At 41.1% G+C, this 27,165-nt stretch overlaps 3 protein-coding genes across 5 annotated transcripts in view; 1 reads left to right on the forward strand and 2 right to left on the reverse strand.

Annotated features, from left to right (window-relative positions):
- fhip1aa (FHF complex subunit HOOK interacting protein 1Aa) overlaps nucleotides 1-2,253 on the reverse strand; it is a 32,711-nt gene extending 30,458 nt beyond the window's left edge. Inside the window, exon 1 of the mRNA XM_084377291.1 lies at nucleotides 2,058-2,253. The gene's annotated coding sequence lies outside the window, so the exon portion shown is untranslated. The remainder of the gene's footprint in view (nucleotides 1-2,057) is intronic.
- On the forward strand, nucleotides 567-22,113 carry sh3d19 (SH3 domain containing 19). Of its 3 annotated transcripts, XM_084377264.1 has the most exons (22): nucleotides 567-615; nucleotides 5,862-5,949; nucleotides 13,094-13,133; nucleotides 14,552-14,592; nucleotides 14,785-14,824; nucleotides 14,929-15,061; nucleotides 15,243-15,408; nucleotides 15,495-16,523; nucleotides 17,067-17,180; nucleotides 17,417-17,529; nucleotides 17,886-17,926; nucleotides 18,016-18,229; nucleotides 18,320-18,388; nucleotides 18,506-18,649; nucleotides 18,747-18,819; nucleotides 19,521-19,651; nucleotides 19,768-19,826; nucleotides 19,918-20,147; nucleotides 20,960-21,009; nucleotides 21,182-21,368; nucleotides 21,607-21,710; nucleotides 21,801-22,113. In XM_084377264.1, exons 2-22 carry the CDS (start codon nucleotides 5,868-5,870, stop codon nucleotides 21,906-21,908), a joined length of 3,168 nt encoding a protein of 1,055 aa, XP_084233390.1. In that variant the 5' UTR covers nucleotides 567-615; nucleotides 5,862-5,867; the 3' UTR covers nucleotides 21,909-22,113. The 3 variants fall into 3 exon arrangements, with proteins under 3 accessions (XP_084233390.1, XP_084233391.1, XP_084233389.1); XM_084377265.1 differs by lacking the exon at nucleotides 567-615 and having other exon boundaries at nucleotides 5,727-5,949; nucleotides 15,264-15,408; XM_084377263.1 differs by lacking the exon at nucleotides 567-615 and having other exon boundaries at nucleotides 5,728-5,949.
- A 554-nt stretch (nucleotides 22,114-22,667) lies between these two features.
- On the reverse strand, nucleotides 22,668-26,811 carry rps3a (ribosomal protein S3A). The gene is made up of 6 exons (XM_084377304.1): nucleotides 26,689-26,811; nucleotides 25,894-25,997; nucleotides 25,250-25,437; nucleotides 23,554-23,762; nucleotides 23,210-23,319; nucleotides 22,668-22,839 (listed from the first exon to the last, which is right to left on the reverse strand). The coding sequence occupies exons 1-6, from the start codon at nucleotides 26,748-26,750 to the stop codon at nucleotides 22,712-22,714; spliced, it is 801 nt and encodes a 266-aa protein (XP_084233430.1). The 5' UTR covers nucleotides 26,751-26,811; the 3' UTR covers nucleotides 22,668-22,711.
- Nucleotides 26,812-27,165: the final 354 nt, after the last annotated feature.

Here is a 27,165-nt window from a genome sequence, read left to right on the forward strand (position 1 = left end):
CGCTTTGAGTCATTTTTCAGGCAAAAATGCCAAAAATCCTCTGCTCACAACCTCTCACGTATGAGGATCTGGTGCTTTTCTCTAACATGTTCACTGTTATGTCATATAGCTGTTCATCAGACTAAATAAACAAACGAAAGACATTTTTTTAGACAATGACAATTAAGAATAAATTCACAATTAAGTGCTGAATTGTGAGCTGCAGCCCTAAAAATCTGATAACAAGCTTTTGACATATCCGGCTACCTAACAAACACACAAACAAGGTGGAAATAACCTCCCTGCAGCCGAGTAATAACTCAGACGGAGAATCCTCTAATCTCAACAGAGATAAACCTGAACAACAAGCTCTTCTCTCCCCAAAAAGTAGCTTCAGACGCTCAGTTTACGTCGGGGGGACTGTGACCAACATTGATTTAACAGGTGGAAGAGAACACCTGTGAAGGAACGACACTCGCGCTCACACACAAGATGGCCTGCCATTAATCATTAATGATGTTTGCTGGTAACTCTGCACCAGCTGCATTGTCTCCCTCACAATGGAGTTCAAAGCTCAATCGGACAAAGAGGGGCTGGAAGGTGAAGCAGGGATAGTGAGGGAATGTAACTGAACAGGTACTGTACTTTTGAGGCATTTGTACTTTACAGTAGCTCATTTTTTAATCAATTTATTTAATTGGCAACTGGATAAAAACACCATCTGGGACGGGAAACGTGCTTAATATATGGGATAATCGGCCAGGTTGGTAATCGGTTGACTCATACAGTACGGTTGGGTAAAATAACTAATTCAGTAAATATCACAGTATCATGGTATTACAGTAAAGTTCTTAACCTGACAGACATAGATCCTGATAGAGACTTGAAAATGTATGTTTTAATAACACTTGTATAGTAGAACACAATATATATGATCGTTTTTGTGTTTTCGTGTATCACTGCAACCCTAGCATACAGCGTTAACTAAACACGACTCCCAGAACAGCTGAGAGCGAACACGACGAAACCATAAAAGACAACAGACGTTTGAAAGTGTCTGTTTGAAACTGGCGACGTAAAAGAAAAATGGGCCAAGAGCACAGGCTGAAAAAACGACATTATAGGGGAGTGCCATGCCAGACCAGGGGACTGATTTTCAAAAGCTGGCGCTTACGTTACCCACAATGCAACTTAGCCACTGGGTGACATCACTGGAGGCGAATTATCAGATTACATGCAGCTTCATCTGGAGCCACAAAAAGGCTTTAAACTACCTTTTTTCCACACATGGAGTCGCGCTGCCCAAAACCTGTAAACACACACTAAAGGTTAAATTGGTGGAGTTACCCTTTAAGTACATTTATTGCAAGAAACTTACTTTTGATGCTTAGACACATTAAATATTAGACTTTTTCCTCTCCTACTACTCCTATGGTTGACTTTCACTTCTCCTAAAGTCATTTATATTTTTTTTACACCACTGGTCACAGGTAGGCTGAACTTCAGACCCCTGTGTGAGGCTGTAAAACCACTTTCCCAACAGCTATCAACAACAACACGTGGATATGAAGGACTGCCGCTGCGAGCACTGCACGTTTCTGCAAAATTACGAAACCAGATACCTCAGAAAACATGTCATTAAGCGCTGACTGGTTTATTGGCCGAGGTTGCAAAATTGTGAACTATGATTAGAGACAGGGTGGGTCTGCTTGGTCTCTATGGTGAGGAGAGCGCAGTGGAAAACACAGCTGGAGGTTTAACTTTTGTTTTTCGTTTTTTCATTTAACTTTAAGGAAACGAGTAGTGAAGTTATTATACTGGGAGTCCCACAGTGAAGACTCTTCGTTTTCCCCCTAGGACACGCAGCCCTTCCCTTCTTCTTCCACCCACCCGCACATGTCAATCACACACAACTGTCAGGGGGAAAAAAAGCAAAACAAGAGCGCGCACACACGCTCCAACAACACCTTAAAACATCACTGCCACGTTGAAATGTAACAAGTAAATTAAAGTGAAGCTCAAAAACAAACAAACACGAGTAAATGTTGCGTGTTTGTCTCCGTCTTCTCCTCTCTTACCGTCGGACGGATCCTCCGGCTGGTTTCGGACGGAGGGAGCGCACGGAGCCGTCGATCAGCAGCAGGTTTACGCACAAACACTCAGGATCTGCTCTCTGGACACAATAACACAATCACACAGTCGCCCTCGGTCACAGCTCCATCGTCTCCCCGTTTCGTAACGAGGTATTATATGTGTAACCAAGCTACTTAACCTGCTCCGACGCGCACACGCGCACAGCACACACACATATAGGTGACACCGCGCTGATCCTCAGTGTACGCTCCTCCCTCTGAGCTCCACCGCCAGGCCCCCGTCCGTCCACCGGAGGGCTGCCTGCTTCATGCGTCTGTGTTTTTCCCTCAAGAGAAATAAAACCCGGAGGCTTCTTTGCGCGTGTGAAGTTACTGGATAGTCTTTTGGTGGGGATACAGACGTTAAAACACTCACAGGTGTCTCCAGAAGTACCAGACCTCCCTCTGGAAACGATATTTTAGTTATTCCAGTTTCCCAAATAGAAGAAAAAACATCATTTGGATGGTGTTTATAGAATCAACCGGATGCTATTGATTTTTGGGAGTTACATTAACATTAGAACGTTTTTTTTCATCAAGACACCATGAAAATATGAGATAGAGTTAGATAATTCAGATAAAAGTTAAAGTTAAAATAGATATCCGCATTATGGCGCCCCCTTACGGACAGATAAGTGAAATACAAGGAGGACAGAGTGACCAGGAAGTAGTGAACATGACAGATTAAATATCATGTCTTAAAATAAAAATACAAGACATTCATTTCTCTACTAACTTAAAAACAACAACAACAACAATAATAGTAATAGTAATAATAATAAAAATAATAATAATAATAATAATAATAATAACAATGATAATATAATATAATCTTAAAAAATACAAATACAAATACAAAATACAAATAATATTTTTTTAATTGATAGTAATAATAAATTGACAATAATAATAATAATACATCAAGATAATTAAAATAATAATAATAATAGCAAAAATAATAACAATGCTAATAATAAATAAAAATACTAATAAATACACAGTATAATAGTAATAATAATAACAAAAAATAATTAAATAATAAAAATAACAATACAAAATTAATAATAATATGTATGTATACAGGACTTTTCAGAACAAAGTTACAAAGTGCTTTACAATTTTGAAAAAGGATTAAAACATATACACTGAGGCACACTGAAACAAGCAATAATAATAAAGGTAAATACAAATAATAAACCGATAAGACATGTTGGCAATAGGACAGTGTGTTAGAATTAATAAAAGAGTTACGTTTGGGCAGAGATACCTTTTAAAGGAGCGATACGTAAGAAATTTTAGTTTAACAAATTCAAAAATGTACTTAAATTATGAGCAGAAAGTTGAAGAAACTGAAAACAGGTCTGACCCTCCCTCTGTGTATTGTGTTGCAGAGATAGCTCCTGAAGTAAGCATGCTAACCAGCTAGCCCCCAGCCACTTTGTTTCTCAGGAGGTGACATCACCAACACTTCTCCGGTGCCCCCAAAGCTCCCAGTCTGGCAGAGTCAGCTAGCTGAGCTAACTAGTTAATGGCAGCTACAGTTAGCAGCAGTCAGCGGTTACTCTGGTAACTCCCTATGTGTTATGTGATTTAAGGGTCAATTCTAAAACTACAACATAATAAAAGCATCTTCATGCATCTTATTCCCAGTCCAGCTGATCCAGAAATTGAGACTTTCCTCAGAAGCTTATTTTGCTCTTGTTGTATGTTTTCACTACATTATAGCCCATCCTTCATTTTATTGGTTCTGTATAAAGCCTTTTTATACTGGAGGCTTCAGTGTTTCCATGTGTGGTTCAGTGGGATCATGATCATTGTGATTTACAGCGTGAAATTATACTGTGGAGTTATGAAAAAGGCAGAACCTGCATTTATGCTTGATTGAAGGATAAATTTAGTCCAAGTCGCAATTAAAAAAGTCAGAAGCAAACTCATCTGAACGTATGTGGTGGTGATTATACTGGACTAAAAAAATATGCTCCTGATTTAAACGAAAGATGCATTTATTTTGTTCTGAAGTTTGTTTAAAAAGGCTGTAAAGATGAGCAGGTGTGTAGCGACATCTAGTGGAAGAGCAGTTGAAATGCAATTTCCCCCCACAGCTGTGTGATGATACCACAATGTGAAATATTCTGTTTCAAGCAAAAATCCTGCAGTAAAAGTATTGCTTAAATAAAAGTAGAAAAGTATCATCATCAACATGTGATTCAAGTACCAAAAATTAAAAGTACTCATCATGCAGAATAATTCATCTTTATTTGATGATGAATGGTGATACCTGCAAAGATGGGGCTAACTTCAACTGATTACAAGGTAGTTTATAGTTATTTATAATGATACGTAATATTTTTAGTTGACTTTATTTTGTATTTTAATAACCGGCCTACTAAATGTCCCAAAAGTGAAAGCACTCATTCTGCAGTAGGGCCTGTTTTATAAATATATCTATTATATCACTGGATTACAGCCAGTGATGCATTAATGTGTTCATCACTTTAATGTTGGGGCTGATTTCAACTACAGTATATACTGCTGGGTAATTTAATCTGTAAGAATACATCATCGTAATTAGAACCAAATCCAAGAAATATAAATTAATATCCACATTATATCAGAACCTAATGGAGAGAAGAGGGATACAACATTATATTTAAAGCAGAAATGGGAAAAAGAATGAAGTGTGAACATTTCAGAAGATTAATAGTTGCACATCTACAATGTTCAAGTACTTGGAGGGAACATTGTTGGAAGAATGTAATCAGATTAAAAGCAAACACCTGTCTGTCTGTCTGTCTGTCTGTCTGTAGTAAAACCATGTTGGAGACGATATGGGGCAACAAATGTTGACCGTTCGCATGTGTCTTGGCTTTGTCCTGAAACTGTACAGTTTTGTGGAAATGTTCACACGGCTACTGTCAAAACTCTGGGCTATGATGTACCCAAATCATGTTCAGTGCTGTACTTTGGTTATCTTATAGGAGATACTGGGTTAAGAGAGGACAGACACCTGTTGAATGGCAGCCTGCAAAAAGACCAATACAAAGAGATGGTATAAAGCTGAACCACCAACATTGACAATGCTTACAGATTAAAGACAAGATAAAGTAATGAACAACAGAATATATCACAGAAGATGATTGGTTTTGTGGAAACGTGGCATTTCAGACCTTTTCATGTATGTTTCTGTTTTTTTCTTTCCTTTTTTTGTGTCTGTAATGGAAAATCAATTAAGACATCATCGTTTTTTTTTTAGTTGATTTACATTTTGTATTAATAATTTTTGTAATGTAACTAGTAACTAAAGCTGTCAGATACATGAAGTGAAGTAAAAAAGAACAATATTTCCCTCTGGGGTGTAGTGGAGTAGAAGTACACATTGGCACATTACTCGAGTAAATAAGTACTTTAAAAAGTGTGCAAAGGTTGGCTACAGCTCTTGAGTAGATGTACTCAGTTACTTCCCAGCGCTGGCCTGATTGGATAACCCTGCTTTGTGCACTACCCAGGCAGGAGTTGGACGGTGCTGCCTGTCGGGGGTCCTGACGGTGAGTGGCACCACCTCCACCCACTGCAGGGCAGACAGTCACAGACAGAGAGAGAGAGAGAGAGAGAGAGGCGCTGTGGGCAGGACCGACTGAAACCACAGTGGACAGGACGCACTAACCTGTCGACAGCGGAGACTGATGAAGCTACCGAACCTCTAGAAAACATTTCATTTCTTTATATTTCTTTACTTCCACGTCGCTGTAGGTCTCGATGGCTGAAGCTCGGCGTGAAGAGGAGCAGGAGGGGGAGCGCAGAGATCTGCGGGACGTCCGGACCAGAAGCCAAACAACAGGTATGTTTGGGAAAGTACCAGGCTGCCGGTCCTGTGATGGAGAGTTTCCTGAACCAACTAACGGGTACCTGCTTTAAAAAATATTAAATTGAGCATTTAATATCGACTTTTAAGAGAGGAGGGAGGGATTTAATATCTAAAAAGTTTTGTGAGTATAACTTCCAGAGAGCACACCCGGGATTTTGTTTTTTAGCAACCACAAATCACTTGTACTGTACAACATTTAGCAAATCAGGCTTGTTTTAGACATGTGGGTATTTCTCCTTATATTCTAGACAGCCATTGTTTTCCATTTATTCATGTATCAGATGCTGTGGCGTTGATTAATAGCCAGAACATTTTTTTTTTTTTTTTGCAGCATATTATGATGTCACAGTGCATTTAAAGGAGCACTATGTAGTTTTGGGGAAGACATTTTAATCAGAAGAGAAAGATCTCCATTGGCTGATTTTTTATTTTATTTTTTATGCCTAAACAAACCAAATAAACAAACGCTCTTTGTTTTCGTGACTAAATAAACAAACTGACCTTAAAGGACAACACAATTTCATACTGTTTTACTTTGCTTATATTTGGCGGACCCTGCCACTGTTCTGGGGACCTTATTGTCCTCTGAGAACAGCTTGTTTATTCCGCTATAGAAAATAATTTACATTTCTTTTTATCATTACCTCATTTATATTGTAAATTAAAGTTCTGAGTTTGGATTTCTTCTCCAGAACTACATAGTGCCCCTTTAACCTCTGACCTTTTGGTTTATCAAATGTCATAATTTCATAATTTTATCCTATCCTTTATCCTGTCATATTTTATTGTAGATGTGTTTTTTGTGGCTACAATCACCATGACCTCTGACCTTTGGCCACCTAATTTTAATCAGGTCATCTTTGAGTCATAGTGGACATTTCTACCAGATTTAAAGAAATTCACTGAAGGCGTTCTTGAGATGTCACGTTCACAGTCAACCTGAAAACATAGTGCCTTTGGCCACGGCTGTCGTGATCGTCAAAAAATTGATTTTGATCAGATAATGTCAAAGATTCTTACATGTAACCTTACAATCTTTACAAGTGCGTACTCCATGCTTTGTGAACAATGTTGTGCTCCTTCAGCTGCTATGAAACACAAAACTCGTCTCCAGCATGAACCAGTAAGGCTGTTCCTTGTTTCCTGGGTTTCGGTGGTACAAAGTACAGTTTGCTTTCATTGAGTGAGATTGCCAAAATGAAGCACAGCACCTGATGAGTGATTATTTAACGGAGCAAATATTTATTGTTGTGTTCTCTCATCACTTAAAAAGTGCCATCCCTGCTTCCTACAGGTGGAATTGTCGGTAATGACATGTTCTTGTGCCTGAGTAACAACAGCCATTTCCTTCAGAGGAAACAACTCTCTTGCTCCCGTCAGTTTTGTGTCACTTACAGATCCGTAGTTTCGGTATCAACCCTCAGAATATAACTTTCATTTTCAGTCAGCTGCCTCACATACAAATATCGAAACTGCCTCGGTCTGAGTGAGAATTTCCCCTTTAGATGAAGGTTCCTCGTCGAAATAACAGTTGTCTTTGTTCCTTGTTTTTTCTTAGCAACACCTGGCGTGCAAACACTTATTCCTTGAACCCCCCTGTGCCCAGCCCAGCTATCTGCAGTGTATCTGCTCAGACTGCCACCACTCCCCCCCCACAAAAACCACACCCTGACCCCACCAGCTGTCTGGATGGGAATTTCTGCCAGTCTCTGCGGGCAGACAGGCTGCTGTGTCATGAACAAGCACTGCTTGTCTGTACTTGATGCAGTTTTCATTCTTTCAGAATAATGTTTTATTATAATACATTCTGTTTGCATTGGCTCGTGGCATCATGGATCCGCACCATCATCTCGGGTAGTTTCCGCTGTGACTCACTCGTCAGCGTTGACAACATCTAATCTTCTCTGACTAAAGGTCCACGCCAACTGCTGACATGGTGTGTTAGTCACTCGTGGCACCAAATTCTGTCTTGTTTACCAAGTTGGGTCGAATCTGTGTTTGACAGTCGTCGTGTTAAAGTCCCCGTCCGCTCAAAAATGTTGTTTCTTCTTGCTCCTACAGCTGAATGTTTGGGCTTCACTGAGTAGAATGAAGAACAGCCAGAAGGGCGTCATCACAATCGTTGCTGAAAGTGTACGTTTTCTCTGTAATCCCTGAAAATCCTGATTTTAAGAGGCGGGCCTATGAGCATGATTTGTGACATCACAAATAGTTTAGAAGTCAATCATCAAAGACACTTCAAGTCTCCAGTACACACACACTGAGAATGGACTTTACAGTGAGGTAGGAGACATCTCGTGTGAAGTAGACTAGTTACACTTTGGATACAACACGTATTTGCATCCTAGATTCAGGATCTTTAATGAAGGAGACAGAGAGGGAAACTGTGACGATGCATTTTCCAGCTCACCCAGGAGCGTAATTAAAAAGTTTATTTAGTTCAAGAAGTAGGAATTTTGAGGAATTTTCTCAAAAAAAAAACATTTGATCCCTTAATTTATCAGAAAAAAATCAATTTCCCAAAGCGCACAATCACAATTTGCAGAGTTTGACTGGGCAAATAGTGTATGAAAAATGGTAATCTGAAAAGGAAATAGTAACTAAAGCTGTAAGACATACACTATTTGCCTCTGAGATGAAGTTGGGCATACTTGACTTTGTACTTGAGTACTTATTTAAATTCCACCACTGTGACACACACTGTTATTTATAAGTGAATCAGCAAACTTGCCCATGCCTGTTGGAAAATGCCAAAGTTGGACAGACTAAACTAAGACTAATCCTTTATCAGACCTCACTGTTATGAAGTTGTGTCTGGTGTAGTACGACACTTCTAGGCAGACTGTTTTTCTTTCTTTCCTTTTGTTGCCACCCGCTTCACCAGCTGCTCTGTGACTGCTGTTGCTGTGCTGAGTAATGTCAGCATGTGTTCAAGTGAGAGTGCAACTGTGAAGGGAAAGCTTTCCTGCTGACTTCAGCAGCTTTCTCGGCTGTTTCTGGTGTCATTTCAGACGTCAGCGGCCTATAAATACAAAAGGAACTGATGCCGATTAGAAATATAGAATCCAAAACTTTAAGAAGTGCTCGTGGGGCTGGAAATAGTAGGTCTGATCTGGCTCTATGTGCATTTCTCTCTCAGTCAGATGACATTTTCGGCCCTCTGGCCTTCTTCAAGATCAACAATAGGCGGACACAGGCACTGGTTTGTTGTACAGGCCACACCCTCGTAACACATCTGATGGTGATTAGATAATCATGTTCCACCATTACTGCTGAGGAAAAACAGAAACAAGAGGCTTTTAAGCGAATCAAAACTTCCAAACAAACAGTGTCGAGCGCTACAGCCAATCAGATTACTAAGTGACAAAACAAGGTGACAAGGACTACTCTCACTGTCACATTCAGAGGTTTACATTTTATGTACACATTTTGGTCAAGTATCTTCCAAATATCCGTATCAGTATCTTCATTTTACATGATTAGCATGTTAGCTGCTGACATTAGCGTGTAGCTCAAGACAGATGACATGGATAGCTCTATCCCATGAGACTTAATGGATGTCACACCCAATTAAGTGTCCTGTGATGCTTGAATCGTAGTTTAAATACAAACTGACACCAGATGAAAGTGATGACAGGACAAACATCACAGAAGACGAACTAGCTGGTCAACTGACCTACATTCACATAAAAAAGTGATATAACCCGTTCCTTGTGGTATCCCACAGGCTACATATCAGGATCACATCAGCTATTAGTTTTATATGTACATATCAGCTTACTTTCCCAGACCATATTTCCTTGTACCTGCCCTTAGAGCTGTGCTCATAATACGCAACTTTATGTTACTCTTTAAAAACATATCTGACACACTAATGTCTCAGTGTTGCAGTTATTATTACAGCTCACAAAGACTTGTGTTACTTGACATCATTGTGAACGGGGGCTGCTGTCAATGTTCTGTCAATGAGTTTAAATAAAGGTGTTAAAAGACCTAAATCCAGCCACCTAGTGTCCTTTTAAATTGTAATTCGACATCTCGAATATTACCAAATCTATTTACACATTTCTCATGTATTATCAAAGTGCATATTCCAGCAATACAAAGAGAGTAATGTTAATACTAGTTATACTAGTATTGTATATATACTATATTATATATATCCTCCATGGAGGCAACACTTCTGGCCTCCAATTTGTCTATAAATTCCTGATAATGGACACGTCATCAGACATTATCCATTACTTGCTATGATTATTTTACTTTACTTGTACTTAAGTCTGCCTTACACACCATGTAATCTACGTATTTAGTTTTCAAATCATAATTGAGTACTGAGTACAGTTTGAATTAATATCTAAACCTTTCATCTGAGGTGGCCATGACCACTGAGCACACAGCAGGAGTTGGGAGTAATTTAGAAGATATGGAGAAACAGAAACTGCTTTGATTGAACGCCTGCTGTTGATAATGCATCAAACATCACCGGCTCATAAGTAAATCATACTCTGAGCAGCTTTGAGAGGAACACTTTGTACTTTTACTTTAGTATTTCTTTAATAACAGTAGTTTTACTGGTAAATGAGTAATATTTCAGTCATGTAACTGTAGTCGTACGTCAGTACCCTTTCCACCACTGCTGGGAAGAGATATTCCCCCATTCTATCACCATTTTCAAAGCAGTACTTGGCCTAATATTAGATGACAGAAGGGCTCCTCAGACACTCTGGGAGCCTTTAGACCTTTTCAAAGTGCTAAATGAAAACCTTTGGTGGAGCATCACTGAGCTCATGCGCTCCAAGCTTTTGGTGCAGCCTCCCAGAGCAGCAGAGGGATGGTTAAAATGTGGATATTTTTAAAAGTGAGCTCAAAAGCTCCTGGAGTGGAGGGTTTCCGTGATCATAAATGATCTCGTAAAAACTTTGTAGCTTTTATTATTAGTCATACATCTTTATACTTTGACAGTTTATTTATTTACTTCGACATCTTACTTGTGCAGTACTTGTAAGATAGCCCCGACTGAATCACAGTCCTCATCTGTACTACCCAGGATGAAATATGTCATGTAGCCTATGTAAAGTTTGATTCTTTTATTGATAGTAAACAATGTAGTAGTAGTCATTTTAGACTCGTGCCAGACATTTTACTTTGGAGGGAAAAGACAGTGGCAGTGCCGTGTCATGTGGCACAACCACCACTTCCTGAATGACCACATTCCAGTTCATCAGACCCGCCAGGTAAACACAGGAGAGCTGAGATATTACAGGGCCCTCCCTCTGTTCTGTTGTCTGTGGGTGTGTGACTGCTAGTCTTTTTCACACTCACTCGATGGACCTGGAGGAAGGGATCCTGTTGGAAATATTCTTTCTCTTCCCCGGTGCTGAAGATTTGAAATTCATTCCTTTAATTCCTCTCAGGTAGGAGCGTCACTGCGGTATCACAAGAGACACGTTCTGTAGAGCACATCAGGTGCACAAGTGATTAAGTTAGCCGGACGACCGTGCTATCATGTCATGTAAATCAGGCTGCATGTTAACAAGGAAACGGTGAAGTAAAAGCTTCATTCTTTGTCTGCCAGTTGCTAAAACACTTCTGTGTCATAAGTGAAAGTTCAGCAGCTCTCGTCTCACATGTTAAAGTGTAACATGAGGCGGCAGCACTGTGGCACTAACAGATAACAAGCAACAGGTGTGACAGGTGGATTGGACTGCAATCGGGGTCATGGTTTCAGGCTGGAGGCACTCAGAACAATGTCGACTTCAACCACTGACTGTGGTTTCTCCTTAATTTTCCTCTAATGAGTTATATTTCAAATATGAGGAAACAAATTAACTCTTATTAGATTCTTATTAGAGTGTTTGCATTACTGATATTACTCCGTAGCCTGGCTGTTAGGCTACAGACTAATATCTTTACTACTTGTTGTTCGAGTGAGACAGGAAATTACACCAGCCTCTGTCCCCAGTCTTCAGGGACACATAGTCATGTTGTTATAGAATCACATTTTCAGTATCTGTTGACCTTACTGCTGCCATTTTTAGGACTTCTGTTTAAGGATGTTTTTAATTAGTCATGTTATGCAGCTAAATGTTTGCTAAAGTACAGATAATTTGGTCTGTCTGTTCTACTGTGACTAACATACACAGAAGATATTAAATGTAAATTCATGAAATGTACAAACGAGGGAATGTAAAGCATTTGCAGTTCTCTCGTATCGTGGAAAATAACAATGCATCATGGTTTCATCATCATCGCTTCTTTGTAAAGTTAAATCTGGAAGCGCTGGCGCACTTTAGACCAACTGGTTCATCCAGGTTGAACTGCTCATCCTGCTGGTTGAGGGTTAGGTTCTTGTATTTCTAGTTTATAAAGTCTATTAGTAGTAGCAAGGAGTATTTTGAATTAAACAATGGTTGGGACATAAAGACTGTTCAGCTTTGGAAAGATGAAATGACACATCACCGATTCAGTTTGCTGACTTCATGTCTCGTCTACTTTTGGTCCTTAGGACCCTCAGACAACAGCAGAATATTGGTCTGATGCTTTAACCAGGGTTCCCCCGGGTCCTTGAAATGATTTAGAAGTGGTACAAGGCCTTGAAAGTTTCATCTAAAGTGCTTGAACACTTAACCTTATTAAGTAGGCTACATCTGACTGACTCTTTTAAATAGTTGTCTGTGAGCTTCTGTCAAGCCTGCTAGTTCACATTATTCAGTTCTCAGTGTTGCAACGGTAATTAACCTTGAACCATGTCTTAAACTATTCCATGTTGGGCCCTTGAATTTGAGGGAATTGGGCCCAGGAAGTCCTTGAAATGCCCTTTAATTTGATGTTTAAGCAGGTGTGGGAACCCTGCAGTGTATGATCTTCAATTCTTGCTGCTTTTAGGTGCTTTTTTGCCTTCAAGTGACGGTCCTCTAACTGAATATTGTCCTGAATGTCCTTGGTTGTCTTTCCTGTATATTTAGGATCATTGTCCAATCAAAAATTTCAACCGTGGTGGCCACCTCTTTAACATTAAAGAGACATAAATCCTCATGACATTAATGCTGATAAATGCCAGGATCTCTCTCTGTTGCTACATTTAAAACCTGTACCTCTCTGTTTTCCTCCACAGATCTTCATGAAAGAACCAAGTCAGATCATTTACATTCTAGGTATGTCATTTTTCCTTCAGCCTAATTATTTAACAAAAGTTGTGGATCCACTATCAGGTGTTTTAGTTTCACCAAACTGTGTCTGTTGCTGGGAACGGGGCACTATCCCTTTAACAGTCAGATCTGCTGATGGTGAGGTTGTGAATGGGCCAAACAATGCACTGATCTATTCTCACTGACTGACTGACAGGAGGTCAACACCGGGACGAATACGTCATGCTGCAGTTTTTTAGTTGTTGTTTACAGACATTAAGGAAAGTGAAGTCGTCAGTGATAGACAGCTGGGAAGTAATTTAAAAACACAGTTTATGATGGATGCACAGGGTGTTTTTGACCTTAAGACGACACCTTGTGTTTACAGCTTAGCTAATCAATTAAATAAACCACGTGGTATCGAGAGGAGGGGGAGGATTGCTGGTCTTTCCCCCCTGAGGGTTTACATCACCCTCCTGCAGTGAGTCCCTAATGAGCAGGATGTGTGGTAATGATGAGCCTGCCTCCTTTGTCAAGAGAGTTTACCGTAACACACATCACAACTGTTTTTAATCGCCACACCTTTAAACAAGAAAAGCACAAAAACAGGCGACCTTAATGTGAGATGAGATTTAAGGATCATCACAGAGAGGCGATCAGCCTGAGGATATGAGGCTGTGCCGAACATAATTGTGTAGAAGAGTGGTCATTCATCCTGTGTTCACCTGGATGTGGTACCGTACACTAGACACCATGTTTATGTAAGGTAGGTTTGTTTCAACTGACCATATGAACAGCATTTGCAGGGATGTTACTGTTCTCTTATTTGCATGAGTGGAGGTAAGTTGCGTGTTGTGATGGTTCAGTTTTCTTTAATCTATTTAAACTTGAATAACCAAGACTTTGTTTGTTCATCTGAACAAATGTTTGCCTTTGTTGTTCCCTTAATTAATCTATAATTATCTGAGCAAGGACTCCACTTCATTAAAGCCATTTCTACTGTTGATCAGGGATATTGATCATTTGTTTAAACATGTAAAATGTTTTAACTATTCATTGCCACTTAGTTTTTTGTCCTGTGTACTTCTTACTAATGACATCCGCTTGGATTCACACGTGCCACACCTCCTGTATGTTTACACCTCTGTAAGCTCGATCTTTTTGCCCATCTCTGTACAGCGCTTAGCCTTTTTTAAAATAATTTCCCTCCGTTTTCTTTCTGTTTAAAGTTAGAGGTTACATTATATCCTTTATCTTTGCATTACTTGGCATCACCTGTATAAAGGAGGAACATGAATGGAGCGTATTGTGTGGTGTTGCCCAGGGGTGAGGGAAGAGATTTCTCATTTAACAATTGAGTCACCACAAAGGTATGAGGCTGCTTGTCTGTATGAGCCCTGCACCTTAGTGATAAATGGGCTTCCTGTTCTGCTATTTTTTTCCAGCCAAGGACCTCTGTCTTCTATACGGGCTGCTATCAAACGAAGTAAGTTTGCCCAAACCGAGCTTCAGTGACATTCTGAGATTGTGTAACAGCAGCACATGAAGGATTAATTCCTTGAATAAGCCTTTTGTAGAAAAACATTTTCTCATATATTCAAAAGCACAATGTAAATTTGTCTTTTAAATGCGACTATTTAAAGGCAAATTTAAGACATAATGATTTTTCTTCCTTCAGCAAAAACAAACTCCCAGAGTGACAACACCAGAGAAAGAAGGTAATATCAACAATATTGCCAGATAATGTAAACAAAGAAAGAAACCGAGTCATCAATAACATATAAATCATCTGTAATCATGTGCAGTTTGGTTTGTGTTTCAGGCGACCCGAGATCACCATCGTCTCAGCAGAACCTCTGGCCAGTAACAACTGGTTCCCAGGAACCTCTGTGGTTTTCCCTCCACCTCCTCCTCCTCAGTCTGGCTGGTCATCAGGCATCCAGGCTGTTTCCCAGGTAGGCCTCGTCTGATTGACACTGTTTGATTTCACTTGTTTGTTTTTCATCTGCTTGGTCCAATCTGCTCTGATTGGTCAGCTCTCACAGGCCTGAGCAGGCACCGCCCACCATGTTTTCGCATCAGTTCTGCCGATTTTTGTGTGCAGATGTGTGAACGCCTCTCTTTTTCATGACTTAGCCCCCACCATCCTATGACCAGGTGATTCAAGAGAAGACCCAGGAAGAGCACGTTGTCAAGCCCACTGCAGCCCCCCGCCGGACCAGCTGCACCACCACAAGTGCCACACAGACTGATCCTGTGACCTCCACTGCTGCCACACAGTCAGCAGGGAAAAGGCCCGCTGGTGAGCAAACCAGAATCATTTGTACAAAACTGCCAGTTTTAAGTTTCAGTCTATCTGAACATGTTTTCCTTCACGTTTCCTTTCAGGTAAAAAGCCCAAAAAACCACCAAGGCCATCAGTGCCGAAACCAGAGGACAGAGAACCGGCTGCTGAAACTGTTGCACCATCGGATGAGAAACCTGGGACAAATCCTACAGCATCCACAAACACTGAGTCCAAGTCAGATGTAAAGCTACCCAGCCAAGCAGATTCATCCCACACATGCACCAGATCTGTCACTGTACACTGGGATATTCCTACGAAGCACCTTCTTCCCGCTGCTGCTGAAACTACTCCCTCCTCCTCAGAAACAGAACACATTCAGTGCCCCGTTCCGCTTCCTCGTATAAAATCCCGAAGGCAGGCGATCCCAGAGGAGGTCAAAGTTCAGACTTTGGTCTCGCTCAGCGAAAGTTGTGACAGCACTGAATCTGATCCAGAGGAGGTCCCATCAAATCAGTATTTAAAGGATTTATTGGAGGTATTTAGTGGAGATAACGAGTGTGAAGAGAACTGTGACACTGTTAACCAATCGGACGAGGCCTTACAAGGTGAAGATGCCGGCGGCGAGATGAATACTAGCCAGAGTCAACGCAACATCCGGGCCAGGATCCAGGCCTTTGAGAGCCAGGCTGAGGAGGCTGAACCGGTCAAACCTCAACCTCAACCCAGGAGGGCGTCCATCAAACCTCCAGTTGCTGCTAAACCTTCAGTAGCTCTTAGACCTCAGTTCAACCACAGTATAGATGATGACAGTCAAAATGTCTCATCCACAAACATCCCCCAAATCCCCACACCGGCCCCCAGACCTCAGCCCCCTCAGCCCCCCAAGAAACCTGTGGGACTGTCCATAAAAGACGAACTAGAGTCTCTACACAACAAGCAGGCCATCCAGAACAGATCACGGCCTTCTGTACTGACCAGAGCCAATGCTGTATATGAAGAGGAGGCTTCACCAGTTCCCCCCGTGCCTCCGGTGAAGCCTGCTAAGGAACCCCTGAAACCCAACCTCAATATAAACAACCACAACTCAGCCTCCATGATCAGAGAGAATGAATACGTGAACAGTCCAACAAGTGAGTAGCGTTTTATATTACGTAAATGACTAATTCATTTTAATTAAAGATTAATATGTTGATTAATTAGCTTAGTTAGCAAGATTGGCTAATGGCTAGCCTAGCTCAATCCAAATTTAAAAAACACGCCTACAACACCTCTAAAGCTTACTAAATAATACATGCCCCGTTTATTTAATTTAAATTGTCTTTTCTTTTTTTTTTTTGTGTATGAGTTAAACAAATAAGTTACAAGATGTTAATTAATTAGTAGGCCTATTATACTTAGGAGGGAGCTAGGCTAGCTGTTTCCCGCTGCCTCCAGTGCTATGCTATGCTAACATTAGGCTAACTGCCTCATGGTCAGAGCTCCGTACTTCAAATGCAGACATGAGGATGATACTAATCTTCTTACTTCTTGGCAAAAAGGCAAAATATGTCTTAATGTTGTCTTTTGTTTTTCAACCACTTGATTTAATAATCGAATAGCCTATTTCTTGACACTGTACTGCTCCTGAGCATCCAACACTTTGCTAAATGTAACATAAATAATCTTCTCTTCAGATCACATCCCGGTCAAGCCGCAGCATAGCGTGGACAGCAATGGCGGCTCTTTCACCAGACAAAGTTTAACACGGAGACCGACTACTATCAGGGTCCCCAGCAAAACCAGTTCATGTGAGTCTATCTTGCTCTACTGCACAGTAAACCTTGTGATTACTGTATTACTGCTGTGTGCATGTGGGTATCATAGATGCAATGTTTTTTGTGCTATTGAAAACATGTTTGTAGTTTATTGATATTTTACAGACTGTACCTGTTTTCTGTATTTGTGTAACAACACTTTTTTGTGCATATATAATATTCGAGCACGTGTTTTCAGTATGATGTGGTAAAGACGGATCTCTTTTCAGTTTCAGATAATTTTCACGACGGTCCTCCTCCGCTCCCTCCTCAGAAGCCCGTGGGCCACCTAAACACCTCAGTGAACCACAAACAACACCCGACACCTGTCCTCCCCCTCCAGGTAAGTGTGCATCACACTGAGCAGTCACAAACCTCTAACCTTTACAAAAACTACTCAAATTAAAGCCGATTAGAGTCTAATTAAAACATTTTGTGCCATTGGTGTATATCTTGGAGAGTGAGAGTCTTGCTCACTGGGGTTTATCTTGTCTGTCAGCTCTGTGGCCTACCTGCTTCATTTTATCTGCATCCACAAACAAAGAAGGGATTGTAGCCTCATGAACACATTGCCTGCTGTTGAGCTGAAGCTAACCACTGAATGCTACGTTGTAGCCTCGTTTCTATGGTTTCCAGTGCTTTAGACTGTGCATTTCGCCTTAGAGCTAATAAAAAATGCACAATTGGATTCCTCTGCAGGAGTCTTTCCAGTCTGGACCGGAGCCATCACTACCACCTCGGTGAGTGAAGAGACAAAAATCTGGCAGTAAAATTTAAACTTTGTACACTTTGTAAAGATGCTCAAGGTAATGACGGTGTTGCTTTTCAGGAGGCTGACTTCAAGCAAAACCCTTCCACCTCGCCCACCTCCAGCCAAACCAGGCCCGGGAAGACCTCCCCCGCCCAGCCTACAGGCCACGGGTCGATCCCATTCAGCATCATGGGAGACGTCACCGAAACCCCAGGCACAGAAGCCCCACAGGAAAGGACCCGTCTTACCTCCGAGGCCCAACCCAGGCCACCGTCTCTACAACAAATACACCGTAAGAGAGATCCCACTGCACAGCTGACAACTGTAATCATGCTTTTAAATAGCACTTGATGAGTTTATAATGTTTGCTTTCATTCACCAGCTTCTACTTTCGCATGGGATTGCTGCCACCGACTACAATGGGAGCAATTCAGGAGAACTGTCTTTTCAGGTGTCTGAACTGCTTTTACTGGCTGACATATGGCCTTAACATACAAGTGCAACATAAGCCTCAATTGGAGGAGTTGATTCAGTGACAGTGAATACCTTTTATTTGCCTTTTCAATAGAAAAACGAAGTGCTTCTGCTGCTAGAGGAGATCGACCACAATACGTTTGAGTGCCAAGTCGGAGAAACCAGAGGCAGAGTCCACAAGTCTCGCATCAAGGTCATAACTCCTCTGGACTCAGTTTCAAGCATGTCCCCCCCACAGGTAACCTGTCCTTCATATATTAGTAAATACATGACTATGTAGGCTAACTTGCACCCTTGGGCTCCAATATATTAACCTTTAAGTTCTCTCCCTATAGGGTGCCGGTACAGCTGGGACAGATGGAGGTGGTTATGGCCTTAAGGTGCAGGCCACACATGACTTCAGTCCAGGTGACACATCAGTTTGATACTGATACTAATATTTTTTTTTATTTTTACCAAACAGCTGCTAATACTGGCTGAGATTAGAATTTCAGAAAATAGATTTGCGTTCTTGCCAAGGGCTCGATGAGAAGATTGATTTCATGTGTTATTATTAGCTTACCTTAGCACAAAGAATGGAAGCACTCTCCAAAGTTAAAACAAATCTGTGCAGGGATTAAACAAACTAAATACAGTGGGCAAATATTCTTGAATTTTGGAGCGAGCCAGGCTAGCTTTATCCCTCTGTTTTTATGCTGGAGCCAGGAGATGATTAGCTTAGTTTAGCAAAAAGACCAGGAGTAGGAGCAAATAGCTGACCTGGCTCTATCCAAAAATTAAAAATACGCCTGCCAACATATCTCAAGCTGTAATAAATGTAGTAAAGTAATAAGTACAATAATTTCCCCTGAAAAGTAGTGGAGTCGAAGTATAAAGTGGCAGAACATGAAAATAGTTATGTGAAGTACAAATACCGCAAAACTGTACTCAAGCACAGTACTTGAGTTAATGAAGCCAACTGATTCTGGTTCCCCATCCCTAATGCATGTTAAATATAATACAAATCTTAAAAATAGTCCAAAATTAGTGTAACTGAAATCTCTCACATGCATGTTTAGATTATATTGATGGTGGCATAACAAGCTGATGTGTTTGCTGTGCGCCCACAGAGGGTCCAGGAGAGTTGGGTCTGAGAGCAGGAGATGTTGTGACCATGGTGGAGCAGGTGGACAGCGAGTGGTACAGAGGCACCTGCAGAGGATCTACTGGCTTCTTTCCTGTCAATTACGTCAAAGTCCTGGTAAGTTTTCAGGCGTTTTTGCAAAGCATTGATCACCTCTTTGATGACAACAAGGCTTGTCATTTACACATGTTTACTTTGGTTAAGGATGATTTGATTATCGTTTCTCCAATTAGTCAAATTCACCGAAACCCCTCCCTGAACGGAAAGCGAAGCCACCGCCTGCATCAGTCAGGTACTGCTTTTACATAATCGGTAGTTTGCACGAGCCTTTACATCCACATGAACTGTCCTGATGTTTGAACATTTTCTTGCTTCCCCTAAAGTGGTCCTCGATGTGTGGCGAGGTTCGACTTCGAGGGGGAGCAGAGTGATGAGCTGTCGTTCTCTGAGGGGGATGTGATCCAGCTGAAGGCGTACTTTGGAGACGATTGGGCGCGTGGGCAGATCGGCACCATCGCTGGTATCTTCCCTCTTAACTTTGTAGAGGTCATTGAAGATCTGCCTCCACCCCCAAGTCAACAGCGGACGCAGTCCACCAGGATAGCACTGCCTGGTAAGAATAAGCACCAAAACTAAATTCTTCCATTCTTTTCATTATGTGATGATTTGGCCACCAAGAGTGAGTTGAAACATGTATCACATGTAATCACACATGTAGGAATATCTACAACACACTATCCTCTTGATCCTCTAATGGAAACAAAAGAGTGGCTGTGTGCATCAGTGTAAAGCCTTTATCCATCCTTTCTCTTTATGTTGGCTGGCATCTCCCTCTGTGGCATGTCAGGAATTTGTGCTTCTGTTTCTGTTTCATTAAATAGCTGTTTACAGAAGGTCTCTCAACAGTGAACTTGAAGCTTCAACAGACTCATGCAGCAAGGACCTTAGCCAGGAGTGTAGAGATACAGAAGTTTCTCCAGGAAAAGTTTTATTTATTTGACTTTGTCTAACAATAGTCTGAGTTTGAACACAACAAATGTTATTTGAGCTATGGAATATTAAATCATCCATCTTTGCTCACATCTTACCTTCAGGTGTGCATAAACTACAGGTCAGGAACTTCTTTTTAGAATACAAAAATGCAAATATATGTTATTAATATCAATACTAACTTTGTATATTAATTTGATTGGCCTACATGTTCCCAAATTGAAATACACTCAGTATAAAGATACTGAAATCAGGCAAAAAAAAAAGAGCCCTGAACAAACTAGGCATTCAGCTGTTGAATACAAACTCCCCCCAGATCACAAAACCCCCAAAATGTTTAATGCTTCCTCAGTGTATGTCAATTATGAATATTTTATTCTCTGATTTGGTGGCAAAGCATTTAATTTTTAGTAACATGTCAATTTTTTCCCGCAGGCATGGTCGCTTCTCCAAGTACACAGCCTGAAGCTGCCAAACCTGCTCAGGTAACCTATATTTATATAAACAGAAGCATCAGTAAGGATGATGTTGGTTGTGGAACCGGCCCAATGTGTTCTGTAAAACCAAAACATCAGAGATTTCTGTTCCAGGTACAAAATATTACACTGATGCTCACATGCTATTCACACATTTCGCCGTTGTCCTGCTCCTCTGCAGGTGTCTCAGTCCGGGGTGGAGTGGGTGGTGGCTATGTATGACTTTGCCGGGAATTCAGACGGTGACCTGTCCTTTCAACAAGGCGACCGTATCCTGATCAGCCAGCATATCGACTCTGATTGGAGCTGCGGCCGGCTCAACGGCAGAGAGGGCATGTTCCCCAGTGCTTTTGTTGAGATCTGCACAGGTATGAAGTTCTCACGGCATCAGTGTGCTGTTAATATGATATCACCCTGCTAAGCACTTCCAATCTGTTGCCATCATTGAACTTATGACGGTGTCAATAAAGACAGATCTTTAGAAGGAGCATCAGTGAGTGACTTATAGTGACACCATGTGGTTTGTAGAGAACATAAGCAGCTAAGTTACACACAAATGTGATAATAAATTAGGTGTCTGTTAATTCGGTATATTCCCTTCAACAGGTCAGACGTCATCTAACAGCCAGCTGAGTGAGACTGCTGGTGGTAGCAGAGGCAGGGCTATGTTCGACTTCGCGTCAGACTGTGATGAAGAGCTCTCTCTGCAGGTATACAAGGTTTTTTCCTGATTATTCACAAATTCTAATATCTATTAAACGAACTGCCATTCACACAGCCTGTCGATCCTTCTCTCTCAGGCTGGGGACATTATAACCGGTCTGGAGTCCGTTGATGAAGAATGGTTCCAGGGTGATTTGAGAGGAAAACGGGCCCTTGTGCCTAAAAACTATGTGCAAGTACTGTGATAGTCATGTGGCAGAACAGAAGAGACACTGATGGATGACTGGAACTGAAGGCAGAGGTTTTCAGCAGTGGAAATCTCAAGTGAACTCTCAAAATGGAAAGCAGTATTTCTTCTCCAAGTAGTGCAACATCTTTTTTTTTGTTAACTTGAAATTAAATGTACACTGAATAATTTATCATGGTTATAAATAAATACTATAAAAGGTGGCTGGCAATTTCAGTTCCCTGGATATTGAGTCACAAAATGCTTGTACTGTACATTTGCACCATCTAGTGGTTTGTCTTGCTTCTCTCATTACAGTTGTTTAAATCCATTATGTTTTGCACATGGTGTTAAAAACTTAAGGTTACATCTTCATAACCTGGTTTACTTGACTGCATGGAATAAATTTAAAGAAAAGGTCACTTCATAGGAACATGAGTATTGCTCCCAGATTGGGGTAATTTACTCTTGAGCAGTTGGACTGTGCTCTGACTCACTAACGCTTGATTTTAACATCCTGGAAACAATTTCCCTGGACTGGTACAGTGAGAACCAAATGCAGTTTTATATAATCATTACTATGCTTCATTAATCTTGTGCTACAAATAAAATTCCCATAATGCTCAATCATGTTGTATGCAGTTCAAGCTCCATATTTACACCTATATTCCCAAAGGTCACAAAACAGAACAGCTGGGGTAGGTGTCAACATGTTAGTTCCATATGGTTACAAAATATAAACACAACTTTTACATCGACAGAAAAGACAACAGAACAGTTTGTTGGTCATTTTACATTTTTTATTAAATCTGTCAGGGTGTTTTAGACTGTCTCCTGGATGGGGGGCTCATAGCCATCAGCCCTCTCCACCTTGGCCCCAGTGTCGTCACCGGTTGCCTTTGCAGTGCTGCCGGCACCGCCCTCACCGTGGAGCTCCATCAGTTTGCCCACTGCAACAAAAACACAAATGGCTTTTAATTCAGGTTCAGAACTGAAAGGCTCGAGAGGCACCGGCACATTTAAGCAGATGGAAAGCCAATAACTGCAATGATGAAATGATGTCATCCTTCACCCCAATATGGATTTTACACCCAACCATATTAGTCTGGAAAACAGTCCCAACGTTTGCAAATCTGCTTGATCTCTCTCCACATAGTTAATGAAAACTATTTTTTGGTGAGGGAACGTCAGCTGATCTCAATGGGAAGTAATCAGGCCATCATATGGAGCCGAAACAGTTTGTCATCATCTGTTCCCACGGGGCAACACGCAGGGGAAGAAATCCACTCGTATAGCCAGTGTTACAACTGCATCACTTACACTCAAACTTGGGCTTCTTCAGCATCTTGACCTTGCGGACGTAGACGTCGTGTAGTGGGTAGATGGACTGGCAGGCCTTTTCAATATCTTTGCCAACACTGTCAGGGATCCTGGAACACGAAATGATAAACACATTGATGCAAAGCGGTAATCCCAATTCAAAAACTACTTCAGAGTCAGCAGTAAATCTACACAAACTGATATGTTAGACCAAGTGATGGGAAACATCAAAATACATACATTTGATTAAATAAAAATTAATTATACTGCTGACAAAAATCATGTGTCATTAAATGATACTTTGAATAAATTGTCTTTCATGGGCAGGACAAACTTCAACTTACAGTTTGTTGACGACCTCCTTCAGGTCGTTGGTCTGAACCTCACGGGTCATGATCTCCATCATCTTCTTACGGATCTGGCGGACCTGCTGGTGCTGGGCGTAGGAGGTCTTTCTGATCTGGTTGGTGCGCTTCTTTGTGAAACCGACGCAGAACAGACGCAGAAGGTAGCCGTCGGTGGTCTTCACATCCACGTGGGCTTCAATCATGGTCTGAATGGAAAGAACAGATCGATCCCGATTAGACTCCATAGGGAAGATTTCTCTCCAAACAGTCTCAACCTCTAACCTTCCCATTTGTGATAGCAGCTGTGTTAAGATCTAAACTGTGTGGTAATCCACATTTATTGTGCCCACCTTTCCCTGCCTGCTTACATTATATTTCTTTCTTGACACAAGATATATTTTCACAAACTCTGTACCACACCTCAGTTCTGTGCACTTGCCATCTGTTATATACATATTTTATCCCTTGAAAATAAAGTCCTAAAAAGCACAACATATGTGCAGTTAATGAAGGATGAATAGTGGTGTATGACAATCCCTCCATATCCAAGAACAAAACCAAAATCGTGTAGTCCAATCAATGTAAACGGTTCTCACAGTAGTCAGAAATTTGCCACTTTTACCAAATTGCTAAACAAAGTTAATTATGGTGAACAAGTTCCACCACAACAGCATCCCAAATTCACTTTTCCTTCATATTCATGGAGCACGATTAAAAAAAAAAAAAAACTAAGCATAGCCTAGTGGTTTTCCAGGATAGATGCACTGTTCCAGCCCAAGGCAGTTGGCGGTGGACAAAGTTTCTGTGCATTATCTATATTTCATCCTATACAATTATTGAACAAAGCTAGATAATGCAGTCTAACCGAAGCCAGTCAGCTTTGCTTCTAACAAAGTGCCATGACGGTTTTACGTCATGGTTTGTTGCAACCGAGTGGCACAATGACAACACAATGTCACTGTTGGCTTTGACAACGGTCACATCTATTTAGGGAGGAATTATGGGCTTTCAGGCGACCTCACTCTGATGAAAAACTGCCATCTCATGATAAAAAGGAAACACCTCTGCAGACAGTTTGCCTCAAATCCCATCTCAATTTAATCTAATTGGGAGAGAGATTCACCAGTAGCTCCCTTTTTTGAAACAATTCATTTTCACCTATTTGCTCTAATATGATCTTAAATTCAACTGCAATGCAAATCTGAGATTAACTAAAGTAACATAACTGCATATGACCAACAAAAACACTTCAACCACACTCTTCTAGTAACGTCTCAGTTTACTACTGTGGTAGTAGTTACGTACCTAAAAGTAGACCCCTCAACCACCATTCCTGTGAAAACCTCCCAGGCACTCTTAATATTTAAACCAGTGACAATTCAGCCTACCCCAACTTTGCTTGCACACCATCACTGCGCTTAAAGAGAGTTCACCTTTTAGGTCTTCTCATGCTTTCTTTCTATTCACCTTTTTATTTTCATAACCCCTCAAAATTATAATTTCAATGTGGAAATGATCACCCTGAAAACAGGGCTAGTTATTGAATCTCAAAAGATTGAGAACTAACGAGGGTCAGGCAAGTATCAATTTGATATCGTTTCCAAAATGCATATTGACCACAGCGAAATTTTTAGAAGGATATTCAGTATCCTTTGTAAAGTTTAAAAAAAAAAACAAACCCCATGATCATTACCTGCCATTTCTTGACCATGGAGCACATCTTGTCGCGGGTCAGGTCCATGCCGTGGAAGTTGGTGAGGCAGTTCTTGCCCTGAACATCCTCGGTGATGAGCTTGAACTTGCGGAAGGCCACCTCATCGTTCTGCAGGTCGGCGAGGCTCACCTCGAACACACGTCCCTTCAGACCATCAGAGGCGATTCCTAAGATGTAGTGAATAAGGTGGACACGTAAGTAAACAAGCACATGTGCAAATGAAAGTAAGGACAATCTCTGCCAACATTTGGTGCTGAAACAGGTCGTACGCTCCCATTACATCACCAAGAGGATGGCAAGCTCAGTGTAACAGTCTTACTGCAATGTTGTAATGATATTTCATCCTTTAACCCAGGATTTTCCACTCAACCGTAATAGTATGGAAAACAGGTTTACTAATGCAAACCTGCTTCATCTCTCCACAGTTACTGAACGTTTTCTTCTTGTGAGGGAAAATCAGCTGATCTCCATGTGTATTAATCAAGCGATCATATGTGACCGAAACAGCTTGTGATCATGCCTTCCCAAGGCTAGCACATGGGTATGCATGTTAGTTTCTTTCAGCCCCACCACTGACCATCTTCAACCTATGAATGGATATTATTTTAACTATATAGACTTACTGGTTCCCTGAGTCCTGGTGACCAAGGTCTTGCCAAGATTGCGGATGTTGAACATGGCTGGTGCCTTGACATCATACCAATCCTTCTTGGAGAAAGGGTCGACACTGTATGAGAGAAACAAGCAGAAAAAAAAATGGATCACTCGTCTGCACAATCAGCTCAAGCTAAATTATCGATGGATTGGACGGTGTGCTTGCGAGCTAGAGGGCAGACTCGCTGCTAGCAAGCCGGCTGAGCACGCACTGCAAGGGACAGCGATCTGGCTAGCATGCACTATGGAGGATTTACGTCTAACAGATCGGGTTTAACAGGGTTATGACTTCCTACAACTTGACTTAATAATTCAGACACTCCGCTTGTTCCGTTTGTGTACTGCACCGCTTTCCCGAGCAGTGAAAGATTATCTGCGGCGTCTGACTGCCATGTTGATAGGCAAGCTCGGCTAAATCCATGCTAACACTTGCTAGCTTCTCGCAAATAACATTACCGGCCGTATATATGCGGATTCACTACTACAGGTTGTTACGCTTCCTCCAGCAGAACAATCACTTGGAAATGAAATGTACAAGTTTGATTAAATCAGCTGAGTTACGACAAAGTACAGTAGCGCAGACTATAGGGAAACAGCATGTTTCACCTCCATCCAGCGCCAGAGGCCGGCGATGACGAGACTAGCACCGACCCTGTAACATCTATTCAAAATCAGCTTCATCCTTCACATTTTTTTCACCAAAGTTCTACTAAACAAAAAGGCAAAGCCTGCTTCGTGTAACAACGGGTGAATTTGCTACTTACATCTTCTTTTTGGCACCTTTTTTGCCGCCTTTGGTCAGCCTCTTATTCTTGCCGACTGCCATGTTGGCTACAGGGAGTGAAAGAGGAGGAAGTACGAAATCCCGCGAGAATTAAAGAGACAGACCGCGGACGTGAGATTTGTCTTATCTCGCGAGGCTCTGTGGCTTCTTTAGCGCCCTCTGTTGGAAAGCCTCGTGAAATAACTTTACCAAGTGAAAGACTGTTTTTTGTGGTGTCTTTAAAGCAAATACATGTCACGATGATTTTAATTTCATAAACAACTGAGCACCTTATTGTAAATACTTGATTTAAACACAACTGAATTGATTAAGTTGGAAAACCAGGTAGAGAAAGATAGAAAAAGAAGTTGCACAGATTATTACACTAAGGATACATTATCAAGCCTAAGTGAAATTCCTCTCTATTTTTATTTGTCCATTAAAGTTTGATAAGTAAATAAAAAAAATATAAATAAAA

This window comes from Pagrus pagrus, assembly GCF_965226575.1.
Source record: "Pagrus pagrus genome assembly, chromosome: 2".
NCBI classification, from domain to species: Eukaryota; Metazoa; Chordata; class Actinopteri; order Spariformes; family Sparidae; genus Pagrus; species Pagrus pagrus.

Bases quoted from the DNA above. Each gene is read 5' to 3' on its own strand.
- sh3d19 (XM_084377264.1), top strand. From the start codon at position 5,868: ATGGCTGAAGCTCGGCGTGAAGAGGAGCAGGAGGGGGAGCGCAGAGAT. The intron at 18,389-18,505 runs GTGTCTGAACTG...CCTTTTCAATAG, and splicing joins CAGGAGAACTGTCTTTTCAG to AAAAACGAAGTGCTTCTGCT. The intron at 19,827-19,917 runs GTACTGCTTTTA...CTTCCCCTAAAG, and splicing joins CCACCGCCTGCATCAGTCAG to TGGTCCTCGATGTGTGGCGA.
- rps3a (XM_084377304.1), bottom strand. From the start codon at position 26,750: ATGGCAGTCGGCAAGAATAAGAGGCTGACCAAAGGCGGCAAAAAAGGT. The intron at 23,763-25,249 runs GTAATGATCATG...CTTTCCATTCAG, and splicing joins CCATGGTCAAGAAATGGCAG to ACCATGATTGAAGCCCACGT. The intron at 22,840-23,209 runs GTAAGTGATGCA...TTTTTGTTGCAG, and splicing joins GAAGAAGCCCAAGTTTGAGT to TGGGCAAACTGATGGAGCTC.